General features: G+C 47.6%; 1 protein-coding gene across 3 annotated transcripts in view; it reads right to left on the minus strand.

Moving 5' to 3' along the window:
- Window positions 1-26370, minus strand: part of KCNC1 (potassium voltage-gated channel subfamily C member 1) — a 259258-nt gene extending 232888 nt beyond the window's left edge. For 2 of the 3 annotated variants that reach the window (XM_073603927.1, XM_073603926.1), the window contains exon 1: window positions 24526-26369. In XM_073603927.1, the coding sequence (XP_073460028.1) occupies window positions 24526-25095 (570 nt within the window). In that variant the 5' untranslated portion in view covers window positions 25096-26369. Of the gene's footprint in view, window positions 1-24525 lie in introns of all 3 variants that reach the window. The other variant, XM_073603925.1, reaches the window with a different exon arrangement.
- Between the last annotated feature and the right edge of the window lie 1597 nt (window positions 26371-27967).

Here is a 27967-nt window from a genome sequence, read left to right on the forward strand (position 1 = left end):
TCCTGTCACCATTCGAGGAGGCCACGAGGATGGTGAGCAGTGACAGTGCATGCATCAGTGACACTGTCCCCCTTGTCCACCTGTTGGAGCACACGCTGCGTGGAATAATGGACAGGGCACTTGAGGCAGAACAGAGGCAGGAAGAGGAGGACTTCCTTAGCTCTCAAGGCCCCCTTTATCCAGACAGTGTTCCTGCGTGCCCGCCGATCACACAGGAAGAGGACGAGGAGGAAGAGGAGGAGGAGGAAGATTGTGTCAGTATGGAGGTGGAGCCTGGCACTCAGCATCAGCAGCAGTCTTTAAGGGATCAGTCCCAAGAAACACATGGACTTGTACGTGGCTGGGAGGAGGTGGCTGCGGACCATGTCGTTCTTAGTGACCCAGAGGACTCCGGACCGAATGCCTCAGCAAACCTACGCTGCATGGCCTCCCTGATCCTGCAAAGCCTGCGTAAGGATCCTCGTATTCGTGGTATCAAGGAGAAGGACCAATACTGGCTGGCAACCCTCCTTGATCCACGTTACAAGGGTAAGGTTGCGGACCTTATCTTGCCATCGCAGAGGGAGCAGAGGATGAAACATCTTCGGGAGGCCTTGCAGAAAGGTCTGTGCAACGCGTTCCCAGAGACTGGGAGGTTACAAACTCCTGTTTCTGGACAACGTGTTGCTGAGGCTTCGGTCAGTCAAAGAAGGAGCGGTGGAGAAGGTGGCCGTCTGACCGATGCGTTCAGACAATTTTTTGGTCCGCAGCCCCAAGGTATGATCGGTTCCAGCAACCATCGCCAGCGTCTGTTTTACATGGTGCAGGAATACCTAGGGGCAAGATCAGACTTGGACACCTTTCCCACCGAAAATCCTCTGGGTTACTGGGTCTTGAGGATGGATCACTGGCCAGAGCTTGCACAGTATGCAATTGAGCTACTGGCCTGTCCTGCATCCAGCGTTCTTTCGGAACGCACATTCAGTGCTGCTGGAGGCGTGGTAACCGATCACAGGGTGCGTCTGTCCACCGACTCGGTCGATCGGCTGACCTTCATAAAAATGAATGAGTCTTGGATCACCACCAGCTACCAAGCACCTGATGCTGATGTAACCGAATAATTTTTTTTGAAATCTCAGATCCCTTCAAAGACTGCCTATGCTGATGCTGAGTGACTATCCCTGAGTAATTATCCTCTTCCTCCTCAATCATCACGCTGATAGCTTGTAAGAACATTTTTGGTTCTGGGCGCCACCACCAGTGCCTAAGGCACAATTTTTCAGCCCCTGTTTAACAGGGGCGTGTAATTACAATTTTTGATGTAATACTTTGCAGCAGGGCTCGTTCCTGCATTCCAACTAGAGTGTCTGTGAGGGGTTGCAGTGTTGTGGCACCAGCACCAGTGCCTAGGGCCCAATTTTTCTGCCCCTGTCTAACAGGGGCGTGTAATTACAATTTTTGATGCAATACTTTGCAGCAGGGCTCGTTCCTGCGTTCCAACTAGAGTGTCTGTGAGGGGTTGCAGTGTTGTGGCACCAGCACCAGTGCCTAAGGCCCAATTTTTCTGCCCCTGTCTAACAGGGGCGTGTAATTACAATTTTTGATGCAATACTTTGCAGTAGGGCTCGTTCCTGCGTTCCAACTAGAGTGTCTGTGAGGGGTTGCAGTGTTGTGGCACCAGCACCAGTGCCTAAGGCCCAATTTTTCTGCCCCTGTCTAACAGGGGCGTGTAATTACAATTTTTGAAGCAATCATTTGCAGCAGGGCTCGTTCCTGCGTTCCAACTAGAGTGTCTGTGAGGGGTTGCAGTGTTGTGGCACCAGCACCAGTGCCTAAGGCCCAATTTTTCTGCCCCTGTCTAACAGGGGCGTGTAATTACAATTTTTGAAGCAATAATTTGCAGCAGGGCTCGTTCCTGCGTTCCAACTAGAGTGTCTGTGAGGGGTTGCAGTGTTGTGGCACCAGCACCAGTGCCTAAGGCCTAATTTTTCAGCTGCTGTTCAACAGGGGCATGTAATTACAATTCTTGATCTAATATTTCACAGCAGGGCCCTGTGAGGGCTTACAGTGTTGTGGCCACAGCAACACCTAAGGCCCAAATTTCTGCTGAGTATATAGGGCAGGACCCTACTTTCAAACATCTAACTTACAAACGACTCCTACTTGCAAACGGAAGGAGACAACAGGAAGTGAGATGAAATCTACCCCTAGGAAGGGAAATTCTCTCCTGTAAGAGTTAATATGGGAAAACAAGTTCTCCTTTCCACTGATGCTTTCCAATCCTTGTTCCACAAAAAAACCCAAATTTTCAAAAAACATTTTTCATTGGGACAAAAAAGTGAGGTGAAATCTTCTGAAGAGGAGGAAAGACAGCAAAACAAATGTCACAGGGGTGATAACCCTTCCCTATGTTTTCCAAAAAGCTTAGAAAAGATTTTTTGGCTGGAGCTAAACACGTTAAAAATGTTCAAAATTACAAACAGATTCTACTTAACAACAAACCTACAGTCCCTGTCTTGTTTGCACCGCCTGTATACTGCTGTTCAGAGTATATAGGGCCTGGTGGCCCCACACCTTTCCTTATTTTAATTTGGGTGCGGGGTTCCCCTTAATATCCATACAAGACCCAAAGGGACTGGTAATGGACTGGGGGGTACCCATGCCGTTTGTCTCACTGATTTTCATCCATATTGCCATGACCCGACATGACATTAAACCCGCAAGCAGTTTTAAATGAGATTTTTTCCTTTAAAAATGACATTTGGTGCAGGGACTGTTCTAAACATGGGAAACACGCGTCACTTTACAGGCATACTATAGACACCCCCCAGGTACGATATTTAAAGGAATATTTCACTTTTTTTTTTTTACTTTAAGCATCATTAAAATCACTGCTCCCGAAAAAACGGCCGTTTTTAAAAGTTTTTTTTGCATTGATACATGTCCCCTGGGGTAGGACCCGGGTCCCCAAACCCTTTTTAGGACAATACCATGCAAATTAGCCTTTAAAATGAGCACTTTTGATTTCGAACGTTCGAGTCCCATAGACGTCAATGGGGTTCTAACGTTCGTGCGAACTTTCGGTCCGTTCGCGGGTTCTGGTGCGAACCGAACCGGGGGGTGTTCGGCTCATCCCTAATCTCCAGCAATACTGCTCCCGAAGAAGCTGTCCTCCTGTACCTGCTTGTGTTTTGGAGTATCATGTACCCTCATCCCTCTCTCCTGTAATAAAACTTCAATAAGACCCCCCTAGACTGAGCCTGGGTTTGTGGGTGTGCTCAGCAGCTGGTACCTGGAAGTCTCTGGACAGGTAAGGGAGAGCCATTTATTTCTGGGGTGAGCACTGCACAGGTATTTTTAGGTATTTTTGATTTGACAGATTTCGCTCCCATTGGTTTTCAAACTTCTTTAAAGAAAAGAAAACTTCACTCTCCCAACACTGACCCTTGTAATCCTCAGGCTGCTAGCATTAGTAAATAGATAGGAAGGGAGATTAGATTTACTTACGTTAAATGTTGTTTCTTTTTTATATTTTTTCAGTGTCTTCCTGGTTTCTGGCCTAGGCCAAAATGATGTCATACATCCCAGAAATGTTCATCGAGAGGAGGGGTTTTCTCAGCTAATCACACCCTTCTGCCTGCATGCCTGAGCTAAGAGCAGATGGATTCCAGGTAGTACAGTAAATGCTGCATGAATCATCTGCCCTTACTCAAGATGGCCATGGCCAGAAATTCTTAGGGGTGGGGCGTTCAAAGTGATTTTCTAGCAAAAAAAAAAATGCACGGAGACATGGATGGAATGGGGGGAGTTTGCTTTGAATTTATAAAAATTCATTTTAATAGCATGTTTGATTTGTGGTGATCAGATGCAGCGTAGTTCTGCTGTAAAGTTGGCAGAACCTTGCTCAAACCAAACCTGGGGCAGGTAGGCTTAGCCCTACTCTGCATCCATCCTTGGACACTGAACAGACCACACAGTATCAGAGGACTTTATCAACCAAATGGAAAGACCTACACCATGGCCTGTGTCTTCAACCCGGGGAACAATCTGTGGGAACCTCAGTATCCCGCTTCCAGGCGGGTTCTCTCTGCCACAGTGAGGGCCTAAGCCCTTAATAATACAACATCCCAGGCCACTGACAAGTCACGGGAGAACATTATTCTGTGGTACAGGATACATCCATCGGGATGGGACCACTCACTGAGCAGTTTGTTGGTCTTTGGTAATAGTTCAGTCCTAGGGAAAGATTGAAGCTATCGCTCTAAGCCCATAACCTTTATTGGGGGGGAATCCAGTGGATCCCCTCTGTGTCTCTGTCCAATTGTACTCTTTTAGTACATGGATAAGATTCACCCAAAGTCTACTTTTAGGCTTTCCTCCAGTCAAGTTCAGTTTCTTTAGGTTTTGGCTGGTGAGTCGTTCAAATTTGTCTTCCCAATGATTGGCTCCTGAAAGCAGGGAGCTCTGGTTTAAAGGATACGTTCACCTTTACAAAATAAATATTAAATGCATATTTTTTTTGCAGGTAAAAAAGTATGCATTTATTATTTATTATTCTTAGCAGCCTGGAAAGCATTGCACCTAAGATCAGCAGATCGAGAGGTGCAGAATTAACCTTCCTGCTTACCCTTCCAATGAGTTAATGGACATTTCTGCCAGTTGAGAAGGTGGGATTCCATATGATTGGATCAGACCCTGAAATCTTTTGGCCCAATGATCCAAATTCTAACCTGGCCCTATGTCCTTGGGTAATTGTTCTGGCAGGACTCCTGCCAGGCATAGGTGAGTCATTATTATAGGGACAAGAGGTTGCCTGCTATCCTCTGGAGTAGTACTACCTGCTGTAATGCCATTCCCATCACCAGTCTCTGGCATGGCTGATTCTGTTCATAGATGGAAAATGTCATAGATTAGGTAAGTGGTTACATGATGAGAGAGAGAGAGCGCAACTGTAAGGCAGGTCATACACAGTGCAAATTTCCTCTGCACCCACGGATTGCAGGAAAGAAATTTGCACATTTCCCCCATCAACACAGACACTATCAGGGGAATCCACAATTGTCTTCTTCCCGTGGGGGCAAGGGAAGCTTGGGGGAAGCTGTCCCGGCTGGGAGAAGACAGTGATTATCACTAGTGGCTATAGCAGCTGCTAGCAATAATCACAAGAGAATTCGGAAGGCTGGTTGTCCCCAAGTTGTTTGATCGATTAACTTGGTACATTCAGCCTGCCCATTGATGGTTCAAATCTCAGCCGGTACCTGCTGAACCAGTTGAGATTTGAAGTGTGTATGGCCGGTGCATCTCGCAGTCTACAAAACAGAGGCTCCTGCCCAGTTGCCTGCACATCAGTACTGACAGTGGAGGGCCTCTTACCTGGCTGCACATCAGTACTGACAGTGGAGGGCCTCTTACCTGGCTGCACGCCAGTACTGACAGTGGAGGGCCTATTACCTGGCTGCACATCAGTACTGACAGTGGAGGGCCTCTTACCTGGCTGCACGCCAGTACTGACAGTGGAGGGCCTATTACCTGGCTGCACATCAGTACTGACAGTGGAGGGCCTCTTACCTGGCTGCACACCAGTACTGACAGTGGAGGGCCTCTTACCTGGCTGCACACCAGTACTGACAGTGGAGGGCCTCTTACCTGGCTGAACATCAGTACTGACAGTGGAGGGCCTCTTACCTGGCTGCACACCAGTACTGACAGTGGAGGGCCTCTTACCTGGCTGCACACCAGTACTGACAGTGGAGGGCCTCTTACCTGGCTGAACATCAGTACTGACAGTGGAGGGCCTCTTACCTGGCTGCACACCAGTACTGACAGTGGAGGGCCTCTTACCTGGCTGCACACCAGTACTGACAGTGGAGGGCCTCTTACCTGGCTGAACATCAGTACTGACAGTGGAGGGTCTCTTACCTGGCTGCACGCCAGTACTGACAGTGGAGGGCCTATTACCTGGCTGCACATCAGTACTGACAGTGGAGGGCCTCTTACCTGGCTGCACACCAGTACTGACAGTGGAGGGCCTCTTACCTGGATGCACATCAGTACTGACAGTGGAGGGCCTCTTACCTGGCTGCACACCAGTACTGACAGTGGAGGGCCTCTTACCTGGCTGCATACCAGTACTGACAGTGGAGGGCCTCTTACCTGGATGCACATCAGTACTGACAGTGGAGGGCCTCTTACCTGGCTGCACACCAGTACTGACAGTGGAGGGTCTCTTACCTGGCTGCACGCCAGTACTGACAGTGGAGGGCCTCTTACCTGGCTGAACATCAGTACTGACAGTGGAGGGCCTATTACCTGGCTGCACGCCAGTACTGACAGTGGAGGGCCTCTTACCTGGCTGCACGCCAGTACTGACAGTGGAGGGCCTATTACCTGGCTGCACGCCAGTACTGACAGTGGAGGGCCTATTACCTGGCTGCACGCCAGTACTGACAGTGGAGGGCCTCTTACCTGGCTGCACGCCAGTACTGACAGTGGAGGGCCTCTTACCTGGCTGCACGCCAGTACTGACAGTGGAGGGCCTCTTACCTGGATGCACGCCAGTACTGACAGTGGAGGGCCTCTTACCTGGATGCACGCCGGTACTGACAGTGGAGGGCCTCTTACCTGGCTGCACGTCAGTACTGACAGTGGAGGGCCTCTTACCTGGCTGCACGTCAGTACTGACAGTGGAGGGCCTCTTACCTGGCTGCACTTCAGTACTGACAGTGGAGGGCCTCTTACCTGGCTGCACATCAGTACTGACAGTGGAGGGCCTCTTACCTGGCTGCACGCCAGTACTGACAGTGGAGGGCCTCTTACCTGGCTGCACGCCAGTACTGACAGTGGAGGGCCTCTTACCTGGATGCACGCCAGTACTGACAGTGGAGGGCCTCTTACCTGGCTGCACGTCAGTACTGACAGTGGAGGGCCTCTTACCTGGCTGCACGTCAGTACTGACAGTGGAGGGCCTCTTACCTGGCTGCACTTCAGTACTGACAGTGGAGGGCCTCTTACCTGGCTGCACATCAGTACTGACAGTGGAGGGCCTCTTACCTGGCTGCACGCCAGTACTGACAGTGGAGGGCCTCTTACCTGGCTGCACGCCAGTACTGACAGTGGAGGGCCTCTTACCTGGCTGCACGCCAGTACTGACAGTGGAGGGCCTCTTACCTGGATGCACGCCGGTACTGACAGTGGAGGGCCTCTTACCTGGCTACACGCCAGTACTGACAGTGGAGGGCCTCTTACCTGGATGCACGCCAGTACTGACAGTGGAGGGCCTCTTACCTGGCTGCACATCAGTACTGACAGTGGAGGGCCTCTTACCTGGCTGCACATCAGTACTGACAGTGGAGGGCCTCTTACCTGGCTGCACACCAGTACTGACAGTGGAGGGCCTCTTACCTGGCTGCACATCAGTACTGACAGTGGAGGGCCTCTTACCTGGCTGCACATCAGTACTGACAGTGGAGGGCCTCTTACCTGGATGCACGCCAGTATTGACAGTGGAGGGCCTCTTACCTGGATGCACGCCAGTACTGACAGTGGAGGGCCTCTTACCTGGCTGCACGCCAGTACTGACAGTGGAGGGCCTCTTACCTGGCTGCACTTCAGTACTGACAGTGGAGGGCCTCTTACCTGGATGCACGCCAGTACTGACAGTGGAGGGCCTCTTACCTGGCTGCACGCCAGTACTGACAGTGGAGGGCCTCTTACCTGGATGCACGCCGGTACTGACAGTGGAGGGCCTCTTACCTGGATGCACGCCGGTACTGACAGTGGAGGGCCTCTTACCTGGCTGCACGCCAGTACTGACAGTGGAGGGCCTCTTACCTGGATGCACGCCGGTACTGACAGTGGAGGGCCTCTTACCTGGCTGCACACCAGTACTGACAGTGGAGGGCCTCTTACCTGGCTGCACACCAGTACTGACAGTGGAGGGCCTCTTACCTGGCTGCATACCAGTACTGACAGTGGAGGGCCTCTTACCTGGATGCACATCAGTACTGACAGTGGAGGGCCTCTTACCTGGCTGCACACCAGTACTGACAGTGGAGGGCCTCTTACCTGGCTGCACGCCAGTACTGACAGTGGAGGGCCTCTTACCTGGCTGCACACCAGTACTGACAGTGGAGGGCCTCTTACCTGGCTGCACACCAGTACTGACAGTGGAGGGCCTCTTACCTGGCTGCACACCAGTACTGACAGTGGAGGGCCTCTTACCTGGCTGCACGCCAGTACTGACAGTGGAGGGCCTCTTACCTGGCTGAACATCAGTACTGACAGTGGAGGGCCTATTACCTGGCTGCACGCCAGTACTGACAGTGGAGGGCCTCTTACCTGGCTGAACATCAGTACTGACAGTGGAGGGCCTCTTACCTGGCTGCACATCAGTACTGACAGTGGAGGGCCTCTTACCTGGCTGCACACCAGTACTGACAGTGGAGGGCCTCTTACCTGGCTGCATACCAGTACTGACAGTGGAGGGCCTCTTACCTGGATGCACATCAGTACTGACAGTGGAGGGCCTCTTACCTGGCTGCACACCAGTACTGACAGTGGAGGGCCTCTTACCTGGCTGCACGCCAGTACTGACAGTGGAGGGCCTCTTACCTGGCTGCACACCAGTACTGACAGTGGAGGGCCTCTTACCTGGCTGCACACCAGTACTGACAGTGGAGGGCCTCTTACCTGGCTGCACACCAGTACTGACAGTGGAGGGCCTCTTACCTGGCTGCACGCCAGTACTGACAGTGGAGGGCCTCTTACCTGGCTGAACATCAGTACTGACAGTGGAGGGCCTATTACCTGGCTGCACGCCAGTACTGACAGTGGAGGGCCTCTTACCTGGCTGCACGTCAGTACTGACAGTGGAGGGCCTCTTACCTGGATGCACGCCAGTACTGACAGTGGAGGGCCTTTTACCTGGCTGCACGCCAGTACTGACAGTGGAGGGCCTCTTACCTGGATGCACGCCAGTACTGACAGTGGAGGGCCTCTTACCTGGATGCACGCCAGTACTGACAGTGGAGGGCCTCTTACCTGGATGCACGCCAGTACTGACAGTGGAGGGCCTCTTACCTGGATGCACGCCAGTACTGACAGTGGAGGGCCTCTTACCTGGATGCACGCCAGTACTGACAGTGGAGGGCCTCTTACCTGGATGCACACCAGTACTGACAGTGGAGGGCCTCTTACTTGGCTGCACACCAGTACTGACAGTGGAGGGCCTCTTACCTGGCTGAACATCAGTACTGACAGTGGAGGGCCTCTTACCTGGCTGCACGCCAGTACTGACAGTGGAGGGCCTATTACCTGGCTGCACGCCAGTACTGACAGTGGAGGGCCTCTTACCTGGCTGCACACCAGTACTGACAGTGGAGGGCCTCTTACCTGGCTGCACGCCAGTACTGACAGTGGAGGGCCTCTTACCTGGCTGCACGTCAGTACTGACAGTGGAGGGCCTCTTACCTGGCTGCACGCCAGTACTGACAGTGGAGGGCCTCTTACCTGGCTGCACGCCAGTACTGACAGTGGAGGGCCTCTTACCTGGCTGCACGTCAGTACTGACAGTGGAGGGCCTCTTACCTGGATGCATGCCAGTACTGACAGTGGAGGGCCTTTTACCTGGCTGCACATCAGTACTGACAGTGGAGGGCCTCTTACCTGGCTGCACTTAAGTACTGACAGTGGAGGGCCTCTTACCTGGATGCACGCCAGTACTGACAGTGGAGGGCCTTTTACCTGGCTGCACGCCAGTACTGACAGTGGAGGGCCTCTTACCTGGCTGCAGATCACCTGCACAGCTCCCTCTGCCTCATCTTTTGTGGCCTCCCTAAGCTGCTGAGAGAAACGTATTATCCCTGAGTGTGACCTGGAAACCAGGGAGTTGTCAGATAAGGAGTTAAAGAGGCCTGCATCTGAGCATATCGATTAAATGGGCACTCCACTTCAGGGTTTTGAACCACTTATATAAAGCTGAAGCCTAAAACAAGCTAAAAAAATAACAGTTGTAAATATGTAATACTAAGAAATCGATTCTTTCAGTGAGCCAACCTACAGACTCCAGTATGTTACCCGATGGTACTGATGATTGGAGGGCTTCAATAGAGGATACAACTGTCCCCAGACTTTTGAGGTTGAAGGGCACCAGGCAACAGCTCCGCCCAGTTAGTTTTAGTATCTCCCTGACATTACATTTCCATTGAATCCCGTTCCTTCTCCGATCTGCTCCAAGTCTCTAGTTTTCTGGTGAGACTCATTGAAAAGGAGGATCTAGACTAAATTTTACTTAAAATGATCCCCACGAGGGTTTAATAAATCCTCGGAGGATGTTCGATGAGATATGAGAGTTTTGCCTCAGGTAAACGGGACAGATGAAAGTCGGGTGCTGACACGTCATATTTATTTCAGAACATTTTCTCAAGAGAATAGGAGAAGAATTCCATTTAAAGACATTTCACACTCAAGTAGGATAAATTGAGACTTTTCATGAATTTATAATGAAACTCACTGCAGCCACTTTGCCGGGAACTTTAAATTGTGGAAATAGTCATACAATGACATTCAGAACTATAGAGACAGATAACAAAGGACGGGGTGGCTTCAGCTCATCCTGAGATATGATTTCATACCAGCAAGCCAACATCTTCATGTCAAGTTTGAGAAGACACTCGTCTGGGGTTTTTTATGCCTTCCTCTGGATCAGTTGTAGGGATAGGACTGTGTATATGGAGGTTGTCTAATTGGGTTATGGTTTGTCTTATCTTTTGGTTGAACTGGATGGACTTGTGTAACTATGTAACTCTTGGGGTCCATACAGAAAACATTCACGTCTGTCTTGTAGCCCCATATATGAACTGATAAAAGGTTTGTTCATCTAATGAGTGGGAGTGAGAGAAGAAGACACAGAGGAAGAAAGGTAGAGAGAATAGAGACACAGGGGATGGAGGGTGGAGAGGAGAGAAACATGGGGGAAGAAGGGCAGGGAGGAGAGAGACATGGGGGCAGAAAGGTGGAAAGGAGCGAGACACGGGGGAGAAGAGTGACACAGGAGGAGAAAGGTAGAGAGAAGACGGATATGAGAGGAAAAGGGTGGAGAGAAGAGTGACACGGGAGGAGAAGGGTGGAAAGAAGAGTGACATGGTAGGAGAAGGGTGGAGAGAAGAGTGACATGGTAGGAGAAGGGTGGAGAGAAGAGTGACATGGGAGGAGAAGGTTGAAAAGAACAGTGGGATGGAAGGAGAAGGGTGGAGAGAAGAGTGGGCTGGAAGGAGAAGGGTGGAGAGAAGAGTGGGATGGAAGGAGAAGGGTGGAGAGAAGAGTGGGATGGAAGGAGAAGGGTGAAGAGAAGAGTGACATGGGAGGAGAAGGGTGGAGAGAAGAGTGGGATGGAAGGAGAAGGGTGGAGAGAAGAGTGGGATGGAAGGCGAAGGGTGGAGAGAGGAGTGGGATGGAAGGAGAAGGGTGGAGAGAAGAGTGGGATGGAAGGAGAAGGGTGGAGAGAAGAGTGACATGGGAGGAGAAGGGTGGAGAGAAGAGTGGGATGGAAGGCGAAGGGTGGAGAGAAGAGTGGGATGGAAGGAGAAGGGTGGAGAGAAGAGTGGGATGGAAGGAGAAGGGTGGAGAGAAGAGTGACATGGGAGAAGAAGGGTGGAGAGAAGAGTGGGATGGAAGGAGAAGGGTGGAGAGAAGAGTGGGATGGAAGGAGAAGGGTGGAGAGAAGAGTGACATGGGAGGAGAAGGGTGGAGAGAAGATAGGGATGGGAGAAGGGTGGAGAGAAAAGTGGGACAAGCGGAGAAGGGTGGAGAAAAGAGTGACATGGTAGGAGAAGGGTGGAGAGAAGAGTGACATGGGAGGAGAAGGTTGGAGAGAAGAGTGGGATGGAAGGAGAAGGGTGGAGAGAAGAGTGACATGGGAGGAGAAGGTTGGAGAGAAGAGTGGGATGGAAGGAGAAGGGTGGAGAGAAGAGTGGGATGGAAGGAGAATGGTGGAGAGAAGAGTGGGATGGGAGGTGAAGGGTGGAGCAGATAGAATAATGAGATCACCACCACTTTCCCTTCCCAATCATTTTTCACCATCTGGAAACAGTTATTACCATGAACCACGTCAGAGAAGAACAAACCTGAACCATATCCTGCTTTTCAGGAGCAGATTCTCATACCTGTCCTTAGATCTGATCTTAAGTCAGACTTTGTGTCAGACCTTTGTAGAGAGGTGGATCATGCTGGCAGGGGACAGGCTTTTTTCACTCAAGCTGTGGCTGCTTTCTAATGAAAAGGAAAGGAAGACTTTGAACACTTTTTGTTTTCCTGCCCCTGGAATATATTTCACCAATTTAAACTGAAATTTCAGTTGGGCTTTTAGGCTCCATTCACACTAGCGCGTTTTTTGATGCATTTTGCATTTTGCAGAAATGCACGGGAATTTTTTAACATGGGTTCCTATGGAACATGTTCACATCAATGCCTTTTTGTTTCTCTGCATTTTTGGAAAGGGTCGGGGACTTTTTTTCATGCAAAAAGCAGCGTTTTGCATGTAATGGATTTCAATGGACAAGCATCAAAAACGCAAGTGCACCGTTTTTGCAGCATTTTTTGCAGCGTTTTTGCCGTTTTTTTTTTATTTTTTTATTTTTTTTTTATTTTTTTTTAGACTGTAAAAAAAAACTGTTAAATAAAAAAAAAAAAAAAAAAAACGCAAAACGCAAATCGCGGCAAAAACGCCGCAAAAACGCTGCTCAAAAACGTGGCAAGCATGAAAAAAAAAACCTCCAAAAACGCCCCAAAAGCAGCATGCATAGGTGTGAATCGAGCCTTACAGTGTTTTTGTATTCAGAGCTAGTTTTCGGGAGTAGAGGAGATGACGGTATATTATGGTGTATATTTTAGGATTAAGGTTTAGGGGTTTAGGATTCATTTTCAGGGTCGGTGTCAGGATTAGCTTATATTTGGCAGATACACATTTTATTATTTTATTTTTCTGCAGATATCCAGAATCAAGAGCTAAATGATCACTTCAGATATTTTCTAGAAAGTCCTGAGGGACCCAAAACCAGGGAATCCTCCCGTCTGTAGGTGGGAATAAATCCAGAGATTCCCGGCTTCTGTGGAATCTTCCCCTCTATCTGTGGGAATTACAAAGACATTCCTGGCTTCAGGGGAGCCCCCCCCCCCAATGTATGTGGAAGTATCTACAGAGATTCCTGGCTTCAGGGAAACCCCCCCCCAATGTACAGTATGTGGGATTTACAGTGGAGATTCCTGATCCATCCCTTTGTATATGGGAATTACTTCAGGTGCAGGTGCAATAGTTTTAAGAAAGTAATTGCATGTAAAATACATCTACAATACACACTGGTCTCCTGTATACAATGTATCCCCCATACTGGTCTCCTGTATACAATGTATCCCCCATACTGGTCTCCTGTATACAATGTATCCCCCATACTGGTCTCCTGTATACAATGTATCCCCCATACTGGTCTCCTGTATACAATGTATCCCCCATACTGGTCTCCTGTATACAATGTATCCCCCATACCGGTCTCCTGTATATTATGCAGTATACAGTATATACTCCCCTCTCACGGTCCTCTATACACCATGCAATATACAGTATATACTCCCCTCTCATGGTCCTTTATACACCATGCAGTATACAGTATATACTCCCCTCTCATGGTACTCTATACACCATGCAGTATACAGTATATACTCCCCTCTCATGGTCCTCTATACACCATGCAGTATACAGTATATACTCCCCTCTCATGGTCCTCTATACACCATGCAGTATACAGTATATACTCCCCTCTCATGGTCCTCTATACACCATGCAGTATACAGTATATACTCCCCTCTCATGGTCCCCTGTACACCATGCAGTATACAGTATATACTCCCCTCTCATGGTCCTCTATACACCATGCAGTATACAGTATATACTCCCCTCTCATGGTCCTCTATACACCATGCAGTATACAGTATATACTTCCCTCTCATGGTCCTCTATACACCATGCAGTATACAGTATATACTCCCCTCTCATGGTCCTCTATACACCATGCAGTATACAGTATATACTCCCCTCTCATGGTCCTCTATACACCATGCAGTATACAGTATATACTCCCCTCTCATGGTACTCTATACACCATGCAGTATACAGTATATACTCCCCTCTCATGGTCCTCTATACACCATGCAGTATACAGTATATACTCCCCTCTCATGGTCCTCTATACACCATGCAGTATACAGTATATACTCCCCTCTCATGGTCCTCTATACACCATGCAGTATACAGTATATACTCCCCTCTCATGGTCCCCTGTACACCATGCAGTATACAGTATATACTCCCCTCTCATGGTCCTCTATACACCATGCAGTATACAGTATATACTCCCCTCTCATGGTCCTCTATACACCATGCAGTATACAGTATATACTTCCCTCTCATGGTCCTCTATACACCATGCAGTATACAGTATATACTCCCCTCTCATGGTCCTCTATACACCATGCAGTATACAGTATATACTCCCCTCTCATGGTCCTCTATACACCATGCAGTATACAGTATATACTCCCCTCTCATGGTCCCCTGTACACCATGCAGTATACAGTATATACTCCCCTCTCATGGTCCTCTATACACCATGCAGTATACAGTATATACTCCCCTCTCATGGTCCTCTATACACCATGCAGTATACAGTATATACTTCCCTCTCATGGTCCTCTATACACCATGCAGTATACAGTATATACTCCCCTCTCATGGTCCTCTATACACCATGCAGTATACAGTATATACTCCCCTCTCATGGTCCTCTATACACCATGCAGTATACAGTATATACTCCCCTCTCATGGTACTCTATACACCATGCAGTATACAGTATATACTCCCCTCTCATGGTCCTCTATACACCATGCAGTATACAGTATATACTCCCCTCTCATGGTCCTTTATACACCATGCAGTATACAGTATATACTCCCCTCTCATGGTACTCTATACACCATGCAGTATACAGTATATACTCCTGGCTCAGTGAATATTTATGGATATGAATTCAGTGTGCGGATAATCTGCAGAAATGTGGAATCAGAGCGTGCGCTGCCAGCTGAGGCTCTGTTACCATGGAAACTGCAGTAACAGTCCGTTGTCAGCTTCATGACAAATCTCAGGATACGGGAATACACAGCGACGTGTCTGTACACCTCGAGTATATACTCTATATACCTCTTCTAGGGGTACGCAACCCGAAATCCTCAGTAATATAATCACTACAAACAGGATATATAATGTATGCTGTGATGTATATGGGGGTCAGTGATGTACAGTATATATATATATACAGTATGTGACAAAAGTAAGTACACCCCTGAGTGACATTTGTGTAAATCTTTTCTTCTATCTTTTCATGTGACAACACTGAAGAAATGACACTTGTCTACAATGTAAAGTAGTGAGTGTACAGCTTGTATAACAGTGTAAATTTACTGTCCCCTCAAAATAACTCAACACACAGCCATTAATGTCTAAACCGCTGGCAACAAAAGTCAGTACACCCCTAAGTGAAAATCTCCAAATTGGGCCCAATTAGCCATTTTCCCTCCCCGGTGTCATGTGACTCGTTAGTGTTACAAGGTCTCAGGTGTGAATGGGGAGCAGGTGTGTTAAATTTGGTGTTATCGCTCTCACTCTCTCATACTGGTCACTGGAAGTACAACATGGCACCTCATGGCAAAGAACTCTCTGAGGATCTGAAAAAAAAGAATTGTTGTTCTACATAAAGATGGCCTAGGCTATAAGAAGATTGCCAAGACCCTGAAACTGATCTGCAGCACGGTGGCCAAGACCATACAGCGGTCTGCATGGCTGTCGTCCCAGAAGGAAGCCTCTTCTAAAGATGATGCACAAGAAAGTCCACAAACAGTTTGCTGAAGACAAGCAGACTAAGGACATGGATTACTGGAACCATGTCCTGTGGTCTGATGAGACCAAGATAAACTTATTTGGTTCAGATGGTGACAAGCGTGATGTATATGATGTGTGTATATGAGGGATCGGTGATGTATATGAGGGATCGGTGATGTATATGATCTGTGTATATGAGGGATCGGTGATGTATATGATGTGTGTATATGGGGGATCGGTGATGTATATGAGGGATCGGTGATGTATATGATCTGTGTATATGAGGGATCGGTGATGTATATGATGTGTGTATATGGGGGGTGGGTGATGTATATGATGTGTGTATATGGGGGATGTATATGATCTGTGTATGTATATGATGTATATGATGCGTGTATATGGGGATCGGTGATGTATATGATGGGTGTATATGGGGGATTGGTGATGTATATGATGTGTGTATATGGGGGATCGGTGATGTATATGATCTGTGTATATGGGGGATCGGTGATGTATATGATGTGTGTATATGAGGGATCGGTGATGTATATGATCTGTGTATATGGGGGATCGGTGATGTATATGATCTGTGTATATGGGGGATCAGTGATGTATATGATGTGTGTATATGGGGGATGGGTGATGTATATGATGTGTGTATATGGGGGATGAGTGATGTATATGATCTGTGTATATGAGGGATCGGTGATGTATATGATCTGTGTATATGGGGGATGAGTGATGTATATGATCTGTGTATATGAGGGATCGGTGATGTATATGATGTGTGTATATGGGGGATCGGTGATGTATATGATGTGTGTATATGGGGGATTGGTGATGTATATGATGTGTGTATATGGGGGATCGGTGATGTATATGATCTGTGTATATGGGGGATCGGTGATGTATATGATGTGTGTATATGAGGGATCGGTGATGTATATGATCTGTGTATATGGGGGATCGGTGATGTATATGATCTGTGTATATGAGGGATCGGTGATGTATATGATGTGTGTATATGGGGGATCGGTGATGTATATGATGTGTGTATATGGGGGATCGGTGATGTATATGATCTGTGTATATGGGGGATCGGTGATGTATATGATGTGTGTATATGGGGGATCGGTGATGTATATGATGGGTGTATATGGGGGATTGGTGATGTATATGATGTGTGTATATGGGGGATCGGTGATGTATATGATCTGTGTATATGGGGGATCGGTGATGTATATGATGTGTGTATATGAGGGATCGGTGATGTATATGATCTGTGTATATGGGGGATCGGTGATGTATATGATCTGTGTATATGGGGGATCGGTGATGTATATGATGTGTGTATATGGGGGATGGGTGATGTATATGGTGTGTGTATATGGGGGATGAGTGATGTATATGATCTGTGTATATGAGGGATCGGTGATGTATATGATCTGTGTATATGGGGGATGAGTGATGTATATGATCTGTGTATATGAGGGATCGGTGATGTATATGATGTGTGTATATGGGGGATCGGTGATGTATATGATGTGTGTATATGGGGGATCGGTGATGTATATGATCTGTGTATATGAGGGATCAGTGATGTATATGATGTGTGTATATGGGGGATCGGTGATGTATATGATGTGTGTATATGGGGGATGGGTGATGTATATGGTGTGTGTATATGGGGGATCAGTGATGTATATGATGTGTGTATATGGGGGATCGGTGATGTATATAATCTGTGTATATGAGGGATTGATGATGTATATGATCTGTGTATATGGGGGATCGGTGATGTATATGATGTGTGTATATGGGGGATGGGTAATGTATATGATCTGTGTATATGGGGGATGGGTGATGTATATGATGTGTGTATATGGGGGATTGGTGATGTATATGATGTGTGTATATGAGGGATCGGTGATGTATATGATGTGTGTATATGGGGGATCGGTGATGTATATGATGTGTGTATATGAGGGATCGGTGATGTATATGATGTGTGTATATGGGGGATGGGTGATGTATATGATGTGTGTATATGGGGGATGGGTGATGTATATGATCTGTGTATATGGGGGATCAGTGATGTATATGATCTGTGTATATGGGGGATCGGTGATGTATTTGATGTGTGTATATGGGGGATCAGTGATGTATATGATGTGTGTATATGGGGGATCGGTGATGTATATGATGTGTGTATATGAGGGATCGGTGATGTATATGATGTGTGTATATGGGGGATCGGTGATGTATATGATGTGTGTATATGAGGGATCGGTGATGTATATGATGTGTGTATATGGGGGATCGGTGATGTATATGATCTGTGTATATGAGGAATCGGTGATGTATTTGATCTGTGTATATGAGGGATGGGTGATGTATATGATCTGTGTATATGTTTGATCAGTGATGTATATGATGTGTGTATATGGGGGATGGGTGATGTATATGATCTGTGTATATGTTTGATCAGTGAAGTATATGATGTGTGTATATGGGGGATCGGTGATGTATATGAGGGATCGGTGATGTATATGATGTGTGTATATGGGGGATCGGTGATGTATATGAGGGATCGGTGATGTATATGATGTGTGTATATGGGGGATCGGTGATGTATATGAGGGATCGGTGATGTATATGATGTGTGTATATGGGGGATCGGTGATGTATATGAGGGATCGGTGATGTATATGATGTGTGTATATGGGGGATCGGTGATGTATATGATGTGTGTATATGGGGGATGGGTGATGTATATGATGTGTGTATATGGGGGATCGGTGATGTATATGATGTGTGTATATGAGGGATCGGTGATGTATATGATCTGTGTATATGGGGGATCGGTGATGTATATGATGTGTGTATATGGGGGATGGGTGATGTATATGATGTGTGTATATGGGGGATCGGTGATGTATATGATGTGTGTATATGAGGGATCGGTGATGTATATGATCTGTGTATATGGGGGATGGGTGATGTATATGATATGTGTATATGGGGATCGGTGATGTATATGATCTGTGTATATGGGGGATCGGTGATGTATATGATCTGTGTATATGGGGGATCGGTGATGTATATGATCTGTGTATATAGGGGATCGGTGATGTATATGATGTGTGTATATGGGGAATGTATATGATCTGTGTATATGGGGGATGTATATGATCTGTGTATATGGGGATCGGTGATGTATATGATGTGTGTATATGGGGATCAGTGATGTATATGATATGTGTATATGGGGGATGGGTGATGTATATGGTGTTTGTATATGGGGATCGGTGATGTATATGATGTGTGTATATGGGGGATCAGTGATGTATATGATGTGTGTATATGGGGGATGGGTGATGTATATGATGTGTGTATATGAGGGATCGGTGATGTATATGATCTGTGTATATGGGGGATCAGTGATGTATATGATGTGTGTATATGGGGGATGGGTGATGTATATGATGTGTGTATATGAGGGATCGGTGATGTATATGATCTGTGTATATGGGGGATCGGTGATGTATATGATCTGTGTATATGGGGGATCGGTGATGTATATGATGTGTGTATATGGGGGGTGGGTGATATATATGATGTGTGTATATGGGGGATCGGTGATGTATATGATCTGTGTATATGGGGATCGGTGATGTATATGATCTATGTATATGGGGGATCGGTGATGTATATGATGTGTGTATATGAGGGATCGGTGATGTATATGATCTGTGTATATGGGGGATGGGTGATGTATATGATGTGTGTATATGGGGGATCGGTGATGTATATGATGTGTGTATATGGGGGATCGGTGATGTATATGATGTGTGTATATGGGGGATGGGTGATGTATATGATGTGTGTATATGGGGGATGGGTGATGTATATGATCTGTGTATATGGGGAATCGGTGATGTATATGATGTGTGTATATGGGGGATCAGTGATGTATATGATGTGTGTATATGGGGGATGGGTGATGTATATGATGTGTGTATATGGGGATCGGTGATGTATATGAGGGATCGGTGATGTATATGATGTGTGTATATGGGGGATGGGTGATGTATATGATCTGTGTATATGGGGGATGGGTGATGTATATGATATGTGTATATGGGGATCGGTGATGTATATGATCTGTGTATATGGGGGATGGGTGATGTATATGATGTGTGTATATGGGGGATCGGTGATGTATATGATGTGTGTATATGGGGGATGGGTGATGTGTATATATAATGTGTGTATATGGGGATCGGTGATGTATATGAGGGATCGGTGATGTATATGATGTGTGTATATGGGGGATCGGTGATGTATATGATCTGTGTATATGGGGGATCAGTGATGTATATGATGTGTGTATATGGGGGATCGGTGATGTATATGATGTGTGTATATGGGGGATCGGTGATGTATATGAGGGATCGGTGATGTATATGATCTGTGTATATGGGGGATCAGTGATGTATATGATGTGTGTATATGGGGGATCAGTGATGTATATGATGTGTGTATATGGGGGATCAGTGATGTATATGATGTGTGTATATGGGGGATCGGTGATGTATATGATGTGTGTATATGGGGGATCGGTGATGTATATGAGGGATCGGTGATGTATATGATCTGTGTATATGGGGGATCAGTGATGTATATGATGTGTGTATATGGGGGATCGGTGATGTATATGAAGGATCGGTGATGTATATGATCTGAGTATACTGAGTATGGGTGCAGCGTATGGTAAATTTACTGTATATATATATATATGGTACATTAGGTGTCCAGGCTGTGTTTAGCCGCTCACACCTGATACATGGCGCTTCATCAGGTGGATGATCGATCGGCTCTCATGGTCTGGCATTGGTTGAAGAGAAGAAAGGTTCTCCTATTTATCCAGAAAACTTCTGAATTAACTTCACAAGAAAGAAGAAACAAGCAGAGACCTAAGAATACAAGCTACAGGCAGAGAGAATTCTGGGAAGGTTCAATTGCTCTCCAACCATTTCTGATCCATATAGGAGGACACTTCCAGGATTGAGAAGATCCCTCAATGGAGCAGAATCCATGAAATAGACAACATCATTGTCTGGAAGAAGATGGAACTCAGCACAGAAAAACCTGTTCTATTCATTTGTCTGATGGAGATACATTCACACCGTTTACAGTAAAGTAGTGAAATCTTCATGTCGGGGGAGTAGTGCCTAGGCACCCTCCATTTTTTCATCCTCAGAGGAGCTTATTAGGACTGATATAATCAGAGCCATATCCAGCCCACTCCTGTCTCTGATCACTGATTACATTGATTGTGCCATCATGGAGAGGGACCGAGAACACAACAATCTGCACTATGATAGCTTGCTCCTCTCTACTAACATGGATGCTGTTTCATGGACGCTCGTTGCTGAAGAATGAATGAAAAGGTGGATTTGGGCAAAACAGCAGCTTCAGAATGTTCACCGTCAATGCTACATAATCCGCAAATGCATGTCTTACTATTTAATATTTCGACAATAAGGTTTCCTGACTTTAGGTCCACTTTAATTCACTAACTCAAATATAAATAAACCAAAGTGTGAGTTATCTAGCAAGGGTTTCCTGGATAACACATATAATGGCAGAAGCTCCTGATGCACAGACTCCTTTCATATGTAAAATTACTATTTCAGTACTCTAATTGCACTACTCTCCTTTCCCAAAGGGGCTCTATAAGCCTCACATTGCCACATGCTCCGTTTCTGTCAAACATCCTCCAAACATAACTAAGATTGGACACCACTTTGTATCAAATAAATGTTTGTAATAGAGACTTGTATGTTCTCCATCCAGCTAGTGGAGGCTTGTGTGTTCTAAATCCAGCTAGTGGAGGCTTGTGTGTTCTCTATCCAGCTAGTGGAGGCTTGTGTGTTCACCATTCAGCTAGTGGAGGCTTGTGTGTTCACCATTCAGCTAGTGGAGGCTTGTGTGTTCACCATTCAGCTAGTGGAGGCTTGTATGTTCTTCATCCAGCTAGTGGAGACTTGTGTGTTCTCCATCCAGCTAGTGGAGGCTTGTGTGTTCACCATTAAGCTAGTGGAGGCTTGTGTGTTCACCATTCAGCTAGTGGAGGCTTGGGTGTTCACCATTCAGCTAGTGGAGGCTTATGTGTTCACCATTCAGCTAGTGGTGGCTTGTGTGTTCACCATTCAGCTAGTGGAGGCTTGTGTGTTCTTCATCCAGCTAGTGGAGGCTTGTGTGTTCACCATTCAGCTAGTGGAGGCTTGTGTGTTCTTCATCCAGCTAGTGGAGGCTTGTGTGTTCACCATTCAGCTAGTGGAGGCTTGTGTGTTCTCCATCCAGCTAGTGGAGAATTGTGTGTTCTCCATCCAGCTAGTGGAGGCTTGTGTGTTCACCATTCAGCTAGTGGAGGCTTGTGTGTTCACCATTCAGCTAGTGGAGGCTTGGGTGTTCACCATTCAGCTAGTGGAGGCTTGGGTGTTCACCATTCAGCTAGTGGAGGCTTGGGTGTTCTCCATCCAGCTAGTGGAGGCTTGTGTGTTCACCATTCAGCTAGTGGAGGCTTGTGTGTTCACCATTCAGCTAGTGGAGGCTTGTGTGTTCACTATTCAGCTAGTGGAGGCTTGTGTGTTCACCATTCAGCTAGTGGACGCTTGTGTGTTCACCATTCAGCTAGTGGAGGCTTGCGTGTTCTCCATCCAGCTACTGGAGACTTGCGTGTTCTCCGTCCAGCCGGTGGAGACGTCTATGTTCTCTGTCCAGCCAGTGGAGACATGTATATTCTCCGCCCAGCCAGTGGAGACGTGTATGTTCTCCGTCTAGCTGGTGGAGATGTGTATGTTCTCCATCTGGCTAATGAAGACGTGTATGTTCTCCATCCATCTGATGAAGATGTGTATGTTCTCCGTCCAGCCGGTGGAGACAGGTATGTTCTCCGTCCAGCCGGTGGAGACATGTATGTTCTCCGTCCAACCTGTGGAGATGTGTATGTTCTCCGCCCAGCCAGTGGAGACGTGTATGTTCTCCGCCCAGCCGGTGGAGACGTGTATGTTCTCCGTCCAGCCGGTGGAGACGTGTATGTTCTCCATCCAGCCGGTGGAGACGTGTATGTTCTCTGTCCAACCGGTGGAGACGTGTATGTTCTCCTTCCGGCTGGTGGAGCCGTGTATGTTCTCTGTTCAGCCGGTGGAGATGTGCATGTTCTCCGTCCAGCCAGTCGAGACATGTATGTTCTCCGTCTAGCCGGTGGATATGTGTATGTTCTCCATCCGGCTAGTCGAGACGTGTATGTTCCCCATACGGCTACGCTAGTGGAGATGTGTATGTTCTCTATTCAGCTAGGGTAGACTTGTCCTTCATCTGGCCAATTTATGTTCTAAATCTGGATACTGGTGATTTATAGCATTTCTCTCTAGCTACTGGGGGCCTACATACTCTCACTCTGAAAACATGCAAATGCTCTCTGTCAGGGTTATAGGATTTTGAGACTGGAATTTTCTTTACTAAGGCACTGAATCTTGTATCTGGGTACTGGATACTTGTATACTCTTTTTGGCAGGTATTTTCTACCTTCAGCAGCCCCGTGCTATTTTACCTGGGGTGGAAAAATGTTACAATGCTACAAAGACTATTATGAGATACTGTATGTGGGGACGAGCCACATGTCACCCCTGACCTCCTTGCAGCTAGTCTTCGATTCTGTGGAAAGGATAACCTGCAGCTGCTATGATACTCTTCTGAAAGGCAGAAGACACTTTGCCCCTCCGTGGCTCTGCCCCCTTACTGAGACATGGAAAAGGGCTGTGCAAGCCGCTTGTCATTGACTGGCAGCAAGGAATAACCTTCAGCAAGGTTGTTGATTATCTTCAGCAGCTGCCAGCTGTGAAACCAGGACCAGCATAGAGGCTACCAGTACCAGTAAGTTCTGTGTAATACAAAGTAACTTAAATCATCTCCTGTCACCTGTGTTCTCATTGTGAAGAGCATTGTTATTGTCATTGTGGCAAACCGTGATTTGGTAGCAAGCCATGCAGACAGCACCTGTTCAGCTGATGGAGAACTCAAAGAATGATGGCATTTAATATCGGCTTCTCTAAGATAACTCTGCTGTACCTACCTGATATTGTGCACCCCAAGCTCTCCCTTAGTACTTTCACCCCTAAGTTCCTCTGAGGACTGTGCACCCCCAACTCTCCCTTGGTACTACTCCTACACCTCCACTCCTCCTAGTACTTCAAACATTCAAACAACAAGTTAAATGCAGTTCTGTTCACCCTCTTGCTTCCCCGAAAGTATACAGTCTGAACCCCCCCTTCTCACCCCTTTTAATATACTACACAACAGCCCCCCCCCCCCTCTGACCCACCTCCACAATTGAGTTGAGTGACACCTGATGATGAGCAGTGGTCAGCGGAGCCTGAAGGTTGCAGAGACATAACAAAGTCATTATCCTCCCCCTCAATCACTCACTTACTGAGTGGAGAAAGCCATACATGTTTCCAGCAGCCATTGTGGCTCCAGTGAAAGCCTGAATCAATCATACATGACAAAATGGGCAAGGGGAGGGGCACATTATGGGCACTGCAACTTACCCTGGCAAATCTAGATGAGTAAGGGTCTTCAAAAAGGGCCCAAATCCGTGGCTGCCACCTTCTCCAGAAGCCCCCAGGTTTACCATCAGGAGAGTCACTAAGGGCCAATCTCTTGGTCATCTCTAACTCTTCTTCTCCATCCCCTGAGTCACCAGTGCCATCCACATCACCCTCTTCTACACTGCTTTCCACTGGACCTCCACCAAAACTGTCCAGAGCTTCCTCTGCCTCCCGGTGCTGCCTGTAGGTCATCCAGCAGCAGGGCTCTACATCTGTTTCATCAATGCCCCAGAATGCCAACTCCTCCTCATACAGAGGGCCACATACATCTGCTGGGCAGTGCAGCTTTCCAGTCCGGTAATAATTAAGTATGTGGGCAAAAACCCCAGGATGGCGATCAAAGAAGAACTCATCAGTCCGAGGGTCATAGTCAAAGTGGCTGTGGGCATCAGGCTCTGCCAACCATGCTAGCCTGGTGCCTGGAAGGGTGCGGAGGGTGCTACGATAGGTCTGGTGTCGTGTTCCTCCTACGTTGATCACGATCCGGTCTGTCTCGTCTCCTTGGCCCATGACGGGTGTAAGGGGCACTCATCTGTCCCAGAGTGGGTGCTATTGACTTCTCAGTTTTCTTGCCATGCCCTCCTGATGTGCAACTATTACTGAAGGACCAGTCTCTCCATCCACATCACCCTTCCAAACAAATCTCCTTCAGTCACATCAACCCCCCCCAAGGGACCACTTCCCATTCACATCATCTCCAGATTTTGTGCTGAAGGGACACTTCTCCAGTCTTTTCACCCCCCGATATGCTGCTGAAGGGACACCTCTCCAGTCCTTGTACCCCAGATGTGGTGCTGAAGGGACACTTCTCCAGTCTTTTCACCCCCCGATATGCTGCTGAAGGGACACTTCTCCAGTCCTTGTACCCCAGATGTGGTGCTGAAGGGACACCTCTCCAGTCCTTGTACCCCAGATGTGGTGCTGAAGGGACACCTCTCCAGTCCTTGTACCCCAGATGTGGTGCTGAAGGGACACCTCTCCAGTCCTTGTACCCCCAGATGTGGTGCTGAAGGACACCTCTCCAGTTCTTGTACCCCCAGATGTGGTGCTGGAAGGACACCTATCCAGTCCTTGTACCCCCAGATGTGGTGTTGGAGGAACACCTCTCCAGTCCTTTCACCCCCAGATGTGGGGCTGAAGGGACACCTCTCCAGTCCTTGTACCCCCAGATGTGGTGCTGGAAGGACACCTCTCCAGTCCTTGTACCCCCAGATGTGGTGCTGGAAGGACACCTCTCCAGTTCTTTTACCCCCAGATATGGTGCTGGAAGGACACCTCTCCAGTTTTTTTACCCCCAGATATGGTGCTGGAAGGACACCTCTTCAGTTCTTGTACCCCCAGATGTGGTGCTTGAAGGACACCTCTCCAGTTCTTGTACCCCCGGGTATGGTGCTGGAAGGACACCTCTCCAGTTCTTGTACCCCTGGGTATGGTGCTGGAAGGACACCTCTCCAGTTCTTGTACCCCCAGATATGGTGCTGAAGGGACAGCTCCTGATCACATTATGGTTCTTTATGGTGATGAAGGGACAGCTCCCGGTCACATTATGGTTCTTTATGGTGCTGAAGGGACAGCTCCCGGTCACATTATGGTTCTTTATGGTGCTGAAGGGACAGCTCCCGGTCACATTATGGTTCTTTATGGTGCTGAAGGGACAGCTCCCGGTCAGGTTATTGTTCGGTGTGTTGCTCCCGATCACAGAGCAGGAGATGCTGCAGCTGGAGGAGAAAAATCTGAGCAGCAGAGTACGCAGGCGCAAAGTCTTCCTAGAAATGCACATTTGCTGGGGTCCTAGTGCTGCTGGTCACAGCCCCTTCATCACATGTTACATGAGGGGGGGGGGTATTATCTGTCTGGAGAAGATGATTGGTCTCTCTATATGGGGGGGGGGGGGGTATTATCTGTCTGGAGGAGATGATTGGTCTCTCTATATGGGGGGGGGGGGGTATTATCTGTCTGGAGGAGATGATTGATCTCTCTATATGGGGGGGGGGGTATTATCTGTCTGGAGGAGATGATTGGGCTCTCTATATGGGGGGGGGTATTATCTGTCTGGAGGAGATGATTGGTCTCTATATGGGGGGGGTATTATCTGTCTGGAGGAGATGATTGGTCTCTCTATATGGGGGGGGGGGGGTATTATCTGTCTGGAGGAGATGATTGGTCTCTCTATATGGGGGGGTATTATCTGTCTGGAGGAGATGATTGGTCTCTATATGGGGGGGGGGGTATTATCTGTCTGGAGGAGATGATTGGTCTCTATATGGGGGGGGGTATTATCTGTCTGGAGGAGATATTGGTCTCTCTATATGGGGGGGGGGGTATTATCTGTCTGGAGGAGATGATTGGTCTCTCTATATGGGGGGGGGTATTATCTGTCTGGAGGAGATGATTGGTCTCTCTATATGGGGGGGGGGGTATTATCTGTCTGGAGGAGATATTGGTCTCTCTATATGGGGGGGGGGGGTATTATCTGTCTGGAGGAGATGATTGGTCTCTCTATATGGGGGGGGGGGTATTATCTGTCTGGAGGAGATGATTGGTCTCTCTATATGGGGGGTATTATCTGTCTGGAGGAGATGATTGGTCTCTCTATATGGGGGGGGGTATTATCTGTCTGGAGGAGATGATTGGTCTCTCTATATGGGGGGGGGGTATTATCTGTCTGGAGGAGATGATTGGTCTCTCTATATGGGGGGGTATTTTCTGTCTGGAGGAGATGATTGGTCTCTCTATATGGGTGGGGGGTATTATCTGTCTGGAGGAGATGATTGGTCTCTCTATATGGGGGGGGTATTATCTGTCTGGAGGAGATGATTGGTCTCTCTATATGGGGGGGTATTATCTGTCTGGAGGAGATGACTGATCTCTCTATATGGAGGGGGGGGGTATTATCTGTCTGGAGGAGATGATTGGTCTCTCTATATGGGGGGGTATTATCTGTCTGGAGGAGATGATTGGTCTCTCTATATGGGGGGGGGTATTATCTGTCTGGAGGAGATGATTGGTCTCTCTATATGGGGGGGGGGGTATTATCTGTCTGGAGGAGATGATTGGTCTCTCTATATGGGGGGGTATTATCTGTCTGGAGGAGATGATTGGTCTCTATATGGGGGGGTATTATCTGTCTGGAGGAGATGATTGATCTCTCTATATGGGGGGGGTATTATCTGTCTGGAGGAGATGATTGGTCTCTATATGGGGGGGTATTATCTGTCTGGAGGAGATGATTGGTCTCTCTAAATGGGGGGGGGGTATTATCTGTCTGGAGGAGATGATTGGTCTCTCTATATGGGGGGGGGGTATTATCTGTCTGGAGGAGATGATTGGTCTCTCTATATGGGGGGGTATTATCTGTCTGGAGGAGATGATTGGTCTCTCT

Source organism: Aquarana catesbeiana, linkage group LG11 (genome assembly GCF_042186555.1).
Source record: "Aquarana catesbeiana isolate 2022-GZ linkage group LG11, ASM4218655v1, whole genome shotgun sequence".
NCBI lineage: Eukaryota > Metazoa > Chordata > Amphibia > Anura > Ranidae > Aquarana > Aquarana catesbeiana.